At 35.6% G+C, this 11,330-nt stretch overlaps 2 protein-coding genes across 2 annotated transcripts; both read left to right on the top strand.

Moving 5' to 3' along the window:
* The first annotated feature begins 7 nt into the window (after positions 1–7).
* LOC114714894 (uncharacterized) lies at positions 8–1,605 on the top strand. The gene is made up of 4 exons (XM_028899679.1): positions 8–151; positions 235–287; positions 581–618; positions 1,326–1,605. The coding sequence occupies exons 1-4, from the start codon at positions 64–66 to the stop codon at positions 1,603–1,605; spliced, it is 459 nt and encodes a 152-aa protein (XP_028755512.1). The 5' UTR covers positions 8–63.
* Positions 1,606–5,483: 3,878 nt separating this feature from the next.
* LOC114714895 (probable beta-1,3-galactosyltransferase 14) lies at positions 5,484–9,227 on the top strand. Its single transcript, XM_028899680.1, has 7 exons — positions 5,484–5,949; positions 6,726–6,878; positions 6,958–7,040; positions 7,148–7,247; positions 7,653–7,766; positions 8,360–8,502; positions 9,035–9,227. Exons 1-7 carry the CDS (start codon positions 5,585–5,587, stop codon positions 9,118–9,120), a joined length of 1,044 nt encoding a protein of 347 aa, XP_028755513.1. The 5' UTR covers positions 5,484–5,584; the 3' UTR covers positions 9,121–9,227.
* Positions 9,228–11,330: the final 2,103 nt, after the last annotated feature.

Below are 11,330 nucleotides of genomic sequence, written 5' to 3'. Positions count from 1 at the left end.
ATATTGAACAATGGGAACGGAGTTTTTGGTTGCAGCAACTCTGTAGAAACTCTGGATAGCAAAATGCTTAGGGAGAGAATTCGACGGACCAAAATAGGACTGGCCAACAAGGGCAAAGTGCCTTGGAACAAAGGAAGGAAACACACTGCAGGTAGTTAGAAATTACAAATGAATGAACATTGGTGCATATTTTGGTTGGTTAATTTTGAAACACTGGTATTACAAATAATGCAGAGACCAGGGAGCGAATCAAGCAAAGAACACTGGAGGCATTGAGAGACCCTAAGGTGATGTCATGTAAGAAATTTTTGCAGTTTTTGGAATATGCCCTCACTTATAGTTGTCGATAACATGACAAGCCTTATGAGTGCATGACAATTCTCTTAATTTTTTTTTATTCTTAAACACTAATGATTGTCATTTTGAAGTGTCACAGGACCTAAAGTAACAACTTTCACCCCAAACAAAACAGAAGAAAATAAAAGAAAATGCAGATATTTTTATGTCACCATCTAATTCCTTGCTTTTGATTCACCTAGTAAATGATATTCACTTTTTCCCTATCTTGACAAATTTTCAGGTTAGAAACAAGATGTCTGAACATCCTCGCACTCATAGGTAAACATGCCTGCTCTGCCATGCATCAAATCATCTGTCTGCTTGCCTGCTTAAAGAAGAAAATAATCCCATTCTGTAGAAAGGTTTGCGCTTTTCAATAGGAAAATAAAAGATAAAAACAAGTAGTTGTTTGAAATGTGCTGAAATAACATAGCCAATAAGCTTGTAACATGGCACTTCACTCTTTGTTCATTAAGTGGCTTAGAAAAGCCAATGCAACTAATTATAGTTCTCAGATTAACAGTCTATTCAGTATTTTGCAAAATGACTCTGGGCTTTTTGGTTATTGCCACTTGCCTGATTTGGAGTAACGTGTGAGCTCATTTTTCAAACAATGTGTACTTACCCTTTTAAGAATACATAGCGAGGATAGTAAATATAGCTTTTAATTTCTATCCTTGATACGACTGGATAATATCTTCTTAGTTCAAATCTAATTTGTGTTTGCAAACCTTATTAGTTGTTAGATTTTTGGAGCCCATTAAATACTCAACATTAAATTTTAATAAAGGAAAATTTATTCTAATATAATGTTTCTGCTTCATACTGATCTTTTAAATGTTCTCAGTGCACCTGATAGCTACTGGCATGATGTCTTAAGTCTCAAGTTAGCTAATGGAATTCTGCACTTACTGGTTTAGTATTTGAAATGGATCTTGGGTTGACCTTTCCGGCATTTTTCTCAATCTCTATCAATTTCTCTGCAGTGATCAAAGCAAGGCAAAAATAAGTTCTTCACTGAGACGTGTTTGGCAAAAGCGTTTGAAATCAAAGAGATTGAAGGAGCAGTTTTACCTTTCATGGGCAGAAAGCATAGCAAATGGGGCTCGGGAAGGAGGAATTGACCAAGAAGAGCTAGATTGGAATAGCTATGATAAGATAAAACAACAATTGGAGCGCCATCAGCTATTATGGGCTAAGCAAAAGGAAAAGGAAAGCAGATCGCTGTTGCCAGAGCAAAGAAATTCATGGAGTTATGGGCTATAAGCATAGCCAAAGCAGCTAGAAGTGGAGGGAAAGGTGAGCGAGAATTAGACTGGGATAGCTATGAAAAGATAGAACAAGAAATGGCTGTGCACCATCAGCTTCAGCAATCTGCTGAAAAGGCGAAGGCGAAGGAAATGGCAAGGATAAGAGCTGATAGAGCAGCACAGATAAAAGCAATAAGAAAGGTGATGCTTATGCAAAAGAAAAGGGAGCACGAAGAGAGGGCCAAGGCCCCCTGGGATATTAAGACTCAACCACATGGAAGAGCAAAGGAAGTCAAAGGTGACTTAGAGGTTCCTCTGGATTTTAAATTTGCCTCAAAACTAAAGGTAAGGATTCAAATTTCCTCATTCATGGGCCATGTGCACACGCGCGCGCGCGCAACTTTGTAAAGCCAATTGAAAATAGGAATAACATGCTCATATATATATGGAAAAATGAACGTAGTCCTGGATTGTGTTGTTTATCTGTTGAATATTAGACTTCTTCCCGGTACAAAAATGAAAGGGGATTTTTGAAGGATAAAAGTTCTGTATGTTTGTGTAGGTTAAGAAAGGAGAAGTTCAGTAACTTGATTCCTACGTCATTTAGGAACTCTTAAGTCCTCAATTAACATTTACGAAATACAGAACTGTTATTCTATGATGGTTTGGCTATGAACAAGAGAGGAAAAGATCTGTGTAAGTGGGTATATGTCTCGTGAATATCCATGGGAGGATGTACTAGTTGAGATTTTCCAGTAAAATTATGGCGCAGCAAGTTCTTTTGAATGAACTAATGTGATGGTTGGTCGGAAAAAAGTTCCTTTAACCTTAACAACCACATCTAAAGAATTTTACCCAAGTATTAGCCTATAGATATTTGTCACAGTTGTCATTTTCCGGGTCTGGTATATAAGGCTCACAAGCGCCTATCAAATAGAGCTACCATGCATACATTCATTTTAACATACCCCTTGACCCCGTTGTTCTATGTTTGCAATGTGCCTCATTACCTACAGATTCTAATGATGCTGTGTGTGTCCTGTCTTTAGTTTCGCATAAGGGAGAACACTAGTGATCAAGGGGATGGGGAAGGAAAAGATTTGAATTCCATTTTTCCAAACTCTAAGAAATTGGATCTGGAGCTTATCAAGAAGGAAAAAATGCGGAAAGAAGTTTCGCTTGCAGATCAGATCCAAGCTGCTAGGAGCAGGAAGGGCAAAATTCATTAAGGGGTCTTCTCCATACTCTGATTATCCTGTTTAAGAGGTAAGATACGTGTTTTATTTTGTATTTTGGAGATGACAGTTAATTGTGGTGAGCAAGGGTGCGGAGATTGCTAAGGCTTAACACTCATGGAAAGATTGTTTAATTTGCCTTTGCATAAGGAAGTTCACTGTTAAGGAGAGCGTTTTTAAAGTTTGAATTTGCTCAGTTTTGGCTCGGTCATTCTCAAAGGAAAATGGAGAGTTCAGTCCCCCCCCCCCCTCCCATATTTATATTAAGATAGATTGAATGTTCTATTTGCTAGATATGCAATGAGATATGCGTGTAGATAAAATGCTATTTATTATAACAATTCAAGACTATTCTACAACTACAAGTCTACCGTCGCACTCATCTAGACTTGAAAATAGTCATCTCTCTCCCTCTCTCTCTCTCACACTCGCTCACACACACACACACACTGAGCTCCTGTGTGGAAGATCAAAATCAAAGTATCAAGACTCCATCCATATTTCATAGGTAAGCAACATTATTCAGTTATTCTGTTGTGCTTAATGGATCAATGTATAATTGCCCTGAGCAACTGTCCAACCAAGGGACTGGTTACAATAGCTAAAATTGGCTTCAGCCGAAAGAAAAGGTTCTTTTTTTTTTAAAAAAAAAATGGTTCTATGTACAGTAAGTTATTTTAATTTTAATTAGTAAGTTATAATCTAATATTTGTGCCAACAGCTTGTAATTACGTTGCTGGCAAAAAAGGAAAAAGGTATCCCACATCCCTTGCATAGGGCAGGATATGGGTTCTATCTCCTATGCGGTATAAATGGGGTAAAAGGAAGGGTTGTAGGCAAAAAAACTAATATTTGTTTTTTTCCCAAAAAAAAAGAAAGAAAGAAAAGAAATTTGCCAACTGTACGATACTACTATCTTGATTGATTCCAAGGGCCCTAATATATATTTTTTTAAAAAAAAGATGATGATCCAAAATTTTTTGATGAGAAAAATTATGTTAGAAAAATGACAATTTATTTAGGAATGATAATATGATCCTTAGCTTTTTGTTATTTCTATTAGTTGAGTTGGTGAGATCAAGTTGGATGGCAAAGTAAGGTGTGTTAAATGAGTTACGTTCAAGCAGATAACCTTACCATTTGGTATAAATTTGTTGGATAAAACGATCTGCACTACATTTCCATGGATAAGGATGGATAGCGGCGAGCTTCAGTGACAATCTGGTTGAACTTGTTCGCATATGTTTGTTCTTTTCTGTTTCATTTGTTAAGCTGCCTCTCAGCCGATCCTCAACAGTAGCCCCAAAAAAAAAAAGTGTTATATATGTGGGAGGACAATTATATAGAATACGAAAGGAATTAGCCTCTCATGAATCAATATTCCAATTTTGCCAACAGAAATATTTATTTAGTGCTCGACAAAAGTTTGAGCACAGAGATATGATTTAAACAGAAGAAGATTGGGAAGAGTCATTGAAAATCAAATCGCTTAACAAACTAATTACGACAACGGTCCAAAAGTCAGTGGTGGAGTTAAATCTTCATATATAATTACGAAAAGAGCAATATTTAGATAGAAAAGATGTTAATTCATAAGTAAATGGAATATTCATATGTAAACCAACATAGTTCAATAAAAAAGAGTTGATAAAACACACACAAATAGACTTCTTTTTTTTTTTTCACTCAAAGTGATGTCATTTGAAGATCAATAATGGAAGAATATATATTGACCAGGCTAAAACCTTTAGCTGAATTGATAAAAAAACTGGTTTGCTGGAGTAACCTGTCAAATCAGGCTGGGCTTTCATCTCATGGTCGAGATTAAATGGGGTATATAATACAAAGTGTTCATAAATTCTTGTGAGATAAAAATGCATCACACACATTATTGTTACACAAGATAAAGTCAAATATTTTACCACAAATTCTTGCGAGATGAAAATAGATCACGCATATTATTGCCAGCAGCTTCTTATCATATGATTCATCAAGTAAAGCCAACTATCTTACCATTTAAAAGTTCTAGACCTTATTTTATGCATCAAAACGTAAATAAGTCATCAACGCAAGGGCGGCACGTCATTTTCATATAATTTGTTGGTTGCATTTTTTTTTTGTAGGCACAAGTATTTTTCTGTTAAAGACAATTTTGTTCAAGGCACTGTCGGGCACAAAAGATGGATACCTCTCCCAGCAAAATTTGATTCATTACATTATAAGGGACTAGCTTTTTTCCCAATCTCTGTTGGTCATGATTTTTTTTTTTTTGAGTAAAACATAGGTATCTTCTTATTAGAAATAATCCTATTCAAGACACTATCAGGTACTAAATGTAAGCACCTTTCCCAATGGAAATTCAAATCTTAGTTTATCATGTTATGAGAAACTAGTTCTTTCTACTAGACCCAATCCTGTTAATGGTCGTGAATTTATTTCTGTGAGATTCTAGACTAGATAAGATAAGATATTTGGTGAAGCCCAATCAGGCCTAAGAAAAATAGAAGTTCTCAGTTAGCTGATCAGTTGGCCCAGGATGAAAGAAGACCCGAGGCCCATTGTGGCTAACTGTCAATAACGGATATTGGAACTTTCTAGTTCATTAATTCCTTAATGGAGATTCTTTCTTCATCTCTCTCGTTCAGTACAGCAGCGTCACTTCACATGTCCCATGAATCAAATCCCAAACTCTCACCGCTCACTCATCCTCATTTCCCCTTCATAGGGCCTGGTCTTCTTGTTCTGGGGTTTCTATGAGTCATGTCTTCCTCCCCCAAGTCCTTCCACGGCCGTACACCTCCATTGTCGTCTCGTAGATCCGCGCTCCTTCTCATCTCCTCCCTTTTGATTGCCGTCTCAGGTTTTGTTTTTGGAATTACCGCCTTTTTAAGGCCGATTCAGGGGTATAAATGCTTGAATAGTCACCCCAGATCGATTCGAGTAACTTGGGAACACAGTGGTGGAGGTGGTGACGGCGCCGGTGGTGATGGCAATGGGAATGGCGGGCCCGGAAGTAGGCATAAAGTTATGGGATTTGTGGGTATTCAGACTGGGTTTGGATCTGCGGGTAGGCGTCAAGCATTGAGGAAGACTTGGATGCCTCCGGATCGGCAAGGGCTCGAACGGTATGCTATAGATCTTTCATTGCGTTGGAAGTTCATTTTTCCTGTTACATTCGGATCTCACCATAATAAACTCCACTTAACCTTGGGCTTTTAAAGAAAAATGAATGATTTGAGAATCTGACTGAAACAACTTTTTTTTTTTCAATTATATTTTTTAAGGCTTTGGAAAATGCTGTTGGCTGCATATTAAATGAAAATTTCGCTCGTTCAATGTTCTATTCTGTATTATATGAGCTAATATAGACTCTATTCAGCATCTAGATGTAGTATCACGCAGTGCGTCTATGGCATATGAAGTGCATTTGTTTTCTGTTGGAGAATTGGACATAATGAGAGAATCTGGATTCAAAAATGGTGTAAATTTGCAGAAAGCCTCAAGTCGCATCGGCTGACAAAAGTAAATGTCCAAGTTTATTCTAAATCCGTTAGTGAATCTTATTACTGAACCACTAATACGCATCGGCTGACAACTTGTCCCCTTTCTTTTTCATTTGGGGGAGGAGGGATTGAATTTGATATGATAATAGTGTAATTCAAGGAAATTTCACCCCCGCAGCTGCATGTGCTGTTTTTGCTTTTATAGGCTAGTTGTTGGTTTAGATGTTCTGATGGAATCTGGGCTTGAAAATCTGTCAATTAGTGTTTTTGTCCTCAGTGTAGCTTGCTTATCTGAACATTTCAACTTACAAAGGGCACTGTTCACTTTTTTTTTCCTTTGAAATAGGAAGTTGAATCACTTAGTTGACACAGATTTACTAACAGCCTATTGCTTGCAGTTTGGAGGAAGCTACTGGCTTAGCTTTCAGGTTTATCATTGGGAGAACAAATGACAAATCGAAGATGTCAGAACTACAGAGGGAAGTTGCAGAACATGATGACTTTATTCAATTGGATTTTGAAGAGGAGTACAGCAAGCTTCCATACAAAACGTTAGTATTAATAATATTTGGATGAATGTCTTTTATGCCTGTAGGATGTTGCTAAGTTGCGTATTCTATTTTTTTACAGCTTAGCTTTCTTCAAAGCTGCCTATGCACTTTTTGAAGCTGATTTCTATGTCAAAGCTGATGATGATATATATTTAAGGCCAGGTGATTAGATTTTATAAGGCTCATCTTCGATGCATCTAAGAACTTTCTTTGAGGTGTGGCCCGTTTCCCTAATCAACATGTTTTGTTCATTTTCAATTTATTGACAGATCGCCTTTCGTTACTAATTGCAAAAGAGCGAAACCACCCTCAGACTTACATCGGATGCATGAAAAAGGGTCCTGTTATCAATGACCCAAAGCTCAAATGGTTAGTTCTGTTTGGGTTGTCTTTAATATGCCTTTATGTTCTAAAGATGTTTCTAATTCACCCTTTTTTGCATGTAATTGCGCCTGTCATGACATGGGATAAGTGTATTGAACTTCCATTGTAGCTTGAGGATCCTCATTACCTGGAAAGAAGCATGGATTACAAATACTCATAATTAGTACTGAAGAGATTTAAAACTTCTGGTCATAAACTTACTTCTACATGCATCATATATCAGCTGCACTGTTATCCTGGTCATAACCTTTTATGAAGAACTATAGAAACTTTTAAAGCATCGTAGTTTACCAACTGTGCTGTATAGCCCGTTCGCTACACTGACATTAAAGGTTTCAATCATAAACAGCACTTGGCTAAAAGAGTTATTTTATTGACAAAATCTTGCAGGTATGAGCCTCTATCTTATTTGCTTGGAACTGAGTACTTTCTTCATTCCTATGGACCTATATATGCACTTTCTGCTGATGTTGTTGCTAGTTTGGTTGCCCTAAAGAATGACAGGTAAGTTTAACCGTCTCCACAACTTAGTTTTTTAGCCATTTTACCTACTTGAATATTATTATAATTCATAAAATATGAGTTGTCAATTATAGTATACTTGTTTAGCTAATTTACTGTAGGAAGTGACAGTTGATGCTCTCATGATTCTTAGGCATGCGAACTTTTGTAATTTTTGTTCTGAATCACCATGTTTACAATCTCTGATTGGTATGTCCTCAATCATTTCTATATCTGCCATCAACTATTGTCAAGTTAATATCCATAACGTATTGATTGGAAGAGATGACGGTTCTTGGTCCTTAATTAATTATAGTTTGAGTTTGTGAAGAGGGTTAAGTTATACAATTGCTTCAGTATTTTTCTCCTCAGATCAATGTCGTCATTCCATAATTGGTAGAAAATTTATTGCCTTTTTTTTTTCATGATATTCAATTTAATATTCTAAAGAACAGTTTTCTGAGGTCTCTCAATCTTTTATTTTCTTCCTCTTAATACTAAGGGCTGAGGTTGTTGCAGACATTAAGCAGTACCTTCCCCCTTATTGATATTATCTTGAGGTTAATCAGTCTCCCTTTTTCTAATCTAAATCACAGTTTCCGGATGTTCAGCAATGAGGATGTTACTATTGGAGCTTGGATGCTCGCAATGAACGTGAAGCATGAAAATAATAAGGAGCTGTGTGCGTCAGACTGTACGCCCACATTCATTGCTGTGTTGGATATTCCAAAGTGTTCAGGTTGGTTTTTCGCCTCCCACAAAAATGTTATATAATCTGGTCGAAGGAGTTTGTATTGTAGAGTTTGTTTTCTTGGCTATTGTTTCTGATTTCTTTACCTTGAAAAACAAATCTTTCTTGAGAGTTTCCTGTGAGCTAGAAAGCATGGTTGGTAGGATCAGACAAAGACATGAGTCAAGAAACAGACATGGACACCGTAATATAACAAAATTTGAAGTGTTCATGCTTAAAATTTCTTGACACGTCACAAGAAACAGATACGGACACAAAAATATGACAAAATTAGGCTTGGTAAAATTTTATATTATGCGTAACACAATTCGTAGCTGCTAGGGAAAATGGGTCTGTGTATTCTTATAATGATCTGGCATGACTTCGAGACTTGAAATATGTGATTTTAAATGTAGATTAATTCTATGTTTGAGATCGTTTTATCCGCCGTATTTAGTGATTTCGTGTTGAGACCTGTAGTGAAAACCAAAGGAAAAGAAAATTCTTATTATCTAGGTATGGTTTGTCTGTTTCCCTGTAGGGCTTTGTAATCCAGAACAGAAAATGTTGGAACTCCATCAGAAGGAGAGCTGCTCAAAGAGCCCAACTTTGGTATCTGATGAGTAGTATCTGTACCATTTACTTACGAGATAGGAGCCCAGGTCTGCTACCATGATCATTATTTTCCGTCCATTGATCCTTCTCCCTCTTTTATTTCTTTTTTTTTGTTTGTAAAATTCATTTTTCTTCCTGCCGTTGAAGGAAGACTGTTGATGTATTCTATTTCAATTTTTCTTGTCTCTGGCATATCCTTTTCCCCTTATTTTTGGAGGGGAAATGGTTGATACAGTAGATAGGAGTTCTAAAGGGAAGATTTTTTTTTTTTTTGGCTGAGCATAGAAAACAGATAGACTGACAAATGACTTGATCGGCCATTTGAATATAATGCTTTTTTCAGACACACACGCACACACTACGGTATTTGATTTGTGACATTCTTTCAAAGAGATGAAGCATATTGGCCCTTGGTTCCAAACAAAGAGGTTGTGGACTTAGTCGATGCTTTGATTGTATTTGAGGGTTTGTTGGATGCTAAATTTCTCCACTTTCTTGAATGGCTGAGGACCCACCAATGAGTACTTTTCATTTCTTTTTCCTCTTTTTCCCGCCCTTTTTAATTGAAAATGGATGTCGTTTACGTGAAGCCTGTAATCTGCAAAGGCGGAAGGCAGACAATGATGCCTAAGAAAAACTAAATGTGGGCCCATTTTGGCCCATGTATAATGCGAAATCCAAGAAATTACATGGTACGTATTACTATTTTATTTTAATTTTGTTACCATGATTAATTATGTTATTAACAACTTCATAATTTATTATAAATTTATAGTTTCCTATGTTGATGATGTTAATGATTAGTGATTCCATAACGAGGAGTGTAACCTGAGAGTGGTTCCCAAGAATATTTAAAAGCCATGGGCCACTGTCAATAATGGACCCATTATTTCTGGCCCATTCTCCAATTTCTGGAAGCCTTTCCAGCAATCACGTGACAGAGGGGTCCACGACTTTCAGGTGGTTTGATTATCCAAAATACACTTTTCAACGTAAGTTGAGATAAAATTATTTTCATACTTATTTTATAAACTGTAAAATTACTTTTAAAATTATGATTTAGTTTTTACCCAAACACTCTCTTAATCAAAATTTAAATAAGATCATCATTCCAAAAAAATAGCACAAAAATAAGTGTGAGTCAATATATATATTAAGAAACTTAGTGGGCAAAAAAAAAACGGACAATTAATTATAAAAAAAATGTATGCACATCAAACTTTTTTGTGACTCTTTACTTAATCATATAAGATCTAATTTCATACACTCGCAATGATCCTTGTAGTGGCAAATCATCCAAGGTTCATTTGAAATGATCTATAAATGGCTTTTTAATTGTGATTTATAAAATAGGGGTGAGTATGTGAGAGAAGTTTTGTCTCGATTTACATAAAACATACTTATAGGCATTTAAATAAATAAATCCAAACCCTAACGAGCACCTAATCTTTAATATCATGAACTAATCCCAATTCAAACCAAATTGTGATGAGAAATTTTTATAACATGATAGTTTTCTTATACACACAGTCTCAAGCTTTAAGTTATATGCAGACAAACTCTTTAAACTTAAAGTCATTTGTACATAAATAACGAACAAAAGTTATCTGTACAAATAGAAAGTTTATAGAGTTTTAGTATAAAATTTCAAAGGCTGAGAAGGTTATTTATACATGGCATAAAGCATGGGGAAGTCTTGGTTAATTTAGCATACTATTCCTCCTATTCTGAATATAAAACCTATTTTATAATGTAAATTACACTATAAAATAAGTATTATATTTAGGACCAGAGGAATATATTCTTTTTAATCTTTGTTTTCCACATAAAAAAAAACTAGGGCATATTTCGAAAAAATGATATCAGTTTGGAATAATTTTAAATTGTATGAAAGAGTGTGTGTGTGTGTGTGTGTGAAATTGAAAGTGCTAAGAGAAAATGATAAACACTGGAAATAAGACATTTGTGAATGTTACTTGTCATCCTTTGCATCTTATTTCCTTTCATAAAAATGCTTCAAAATAAGAGACATCACCTTTGTCCTTTTTCATCCAATTCAGGCATAGTCGAAGTCTAAATAATGCTGCTTTTGAGTGATATTTTTTAAAAATAAATATATACTCAAATACAAAACGCGATTAATATAAAATATCCATAGATTTACTCATAATTGTTTGATTGAGTAGAAAAAACTTAATTTTTTAAACAATATTAAGGATTTA

The sequence above is a fragment of the Neltuma alba genome, unplaced genomic scaffold (assembly GCF_004799145.2).
Source record: "Neltuma alba isolate B1F8T4 unplaced genomic scaffold, ASM479914v2 tig00011548_pilon, whole genome shotgun sequence".
Lineage (NCBI taxonomy): Eukaryota > Viridiplantae > Streptophyta > Magnoliopsida > Fabales > Fabaceae > Neltuma > Neltuma alba.
The sequence above is the reverse complement of the archived record's forward strand: the minus strand, read 5'-3'. Positions and strand labels throughout refer to the sequence as shown.

Excerpts from the sequence above, each read along its gene's own strand:
- LOC114714894 (XM_028899679.1), top strand. The coding sequence starts at position 64 with ATGCTTAGGGAGAGAATTCGACGGACCAAAATAGGACTGGCCAACAAG. Across the intron at positions 152-234 it reads AGGAAGGAAACACACTGCAG|AGACCAGGGAGCGAATCAAG; the intron begins GTAGTTAGAAAT and ends CAAATAATGCAG. Across the intron at positions 288-580 it reads AGGCATTGAGAGACCCTAAG|GTTAGAAACAAGATGTCTGA; the intron begins GTGATGTCATGT and ends ACAAATTTTCAG.
- LOC114714895 (XM_028899680.1), top strand. The coding sequence starts at position 5,585 with ATGTCTTCCTCCCCCAAGTCCTTCCACGGCCGTACACCTCCATTGTCG. Across the intron at positions 6,879-6,957 it reads AGCAAGCTTCCATACAAAAC|CTTAGCTTTCTTCAAAGCTG; the intron begins GTTAGTATTAAT and ends ATTTTTTTACAG. Across the intron at positions 8,503-9,034 it reads GGATATTCCAAAGTGTTCAG|GGCTTTGTAATCCAGAACAG; the intron begins GTTGGTTTTTCG and ends GTTTCCCTGTAG.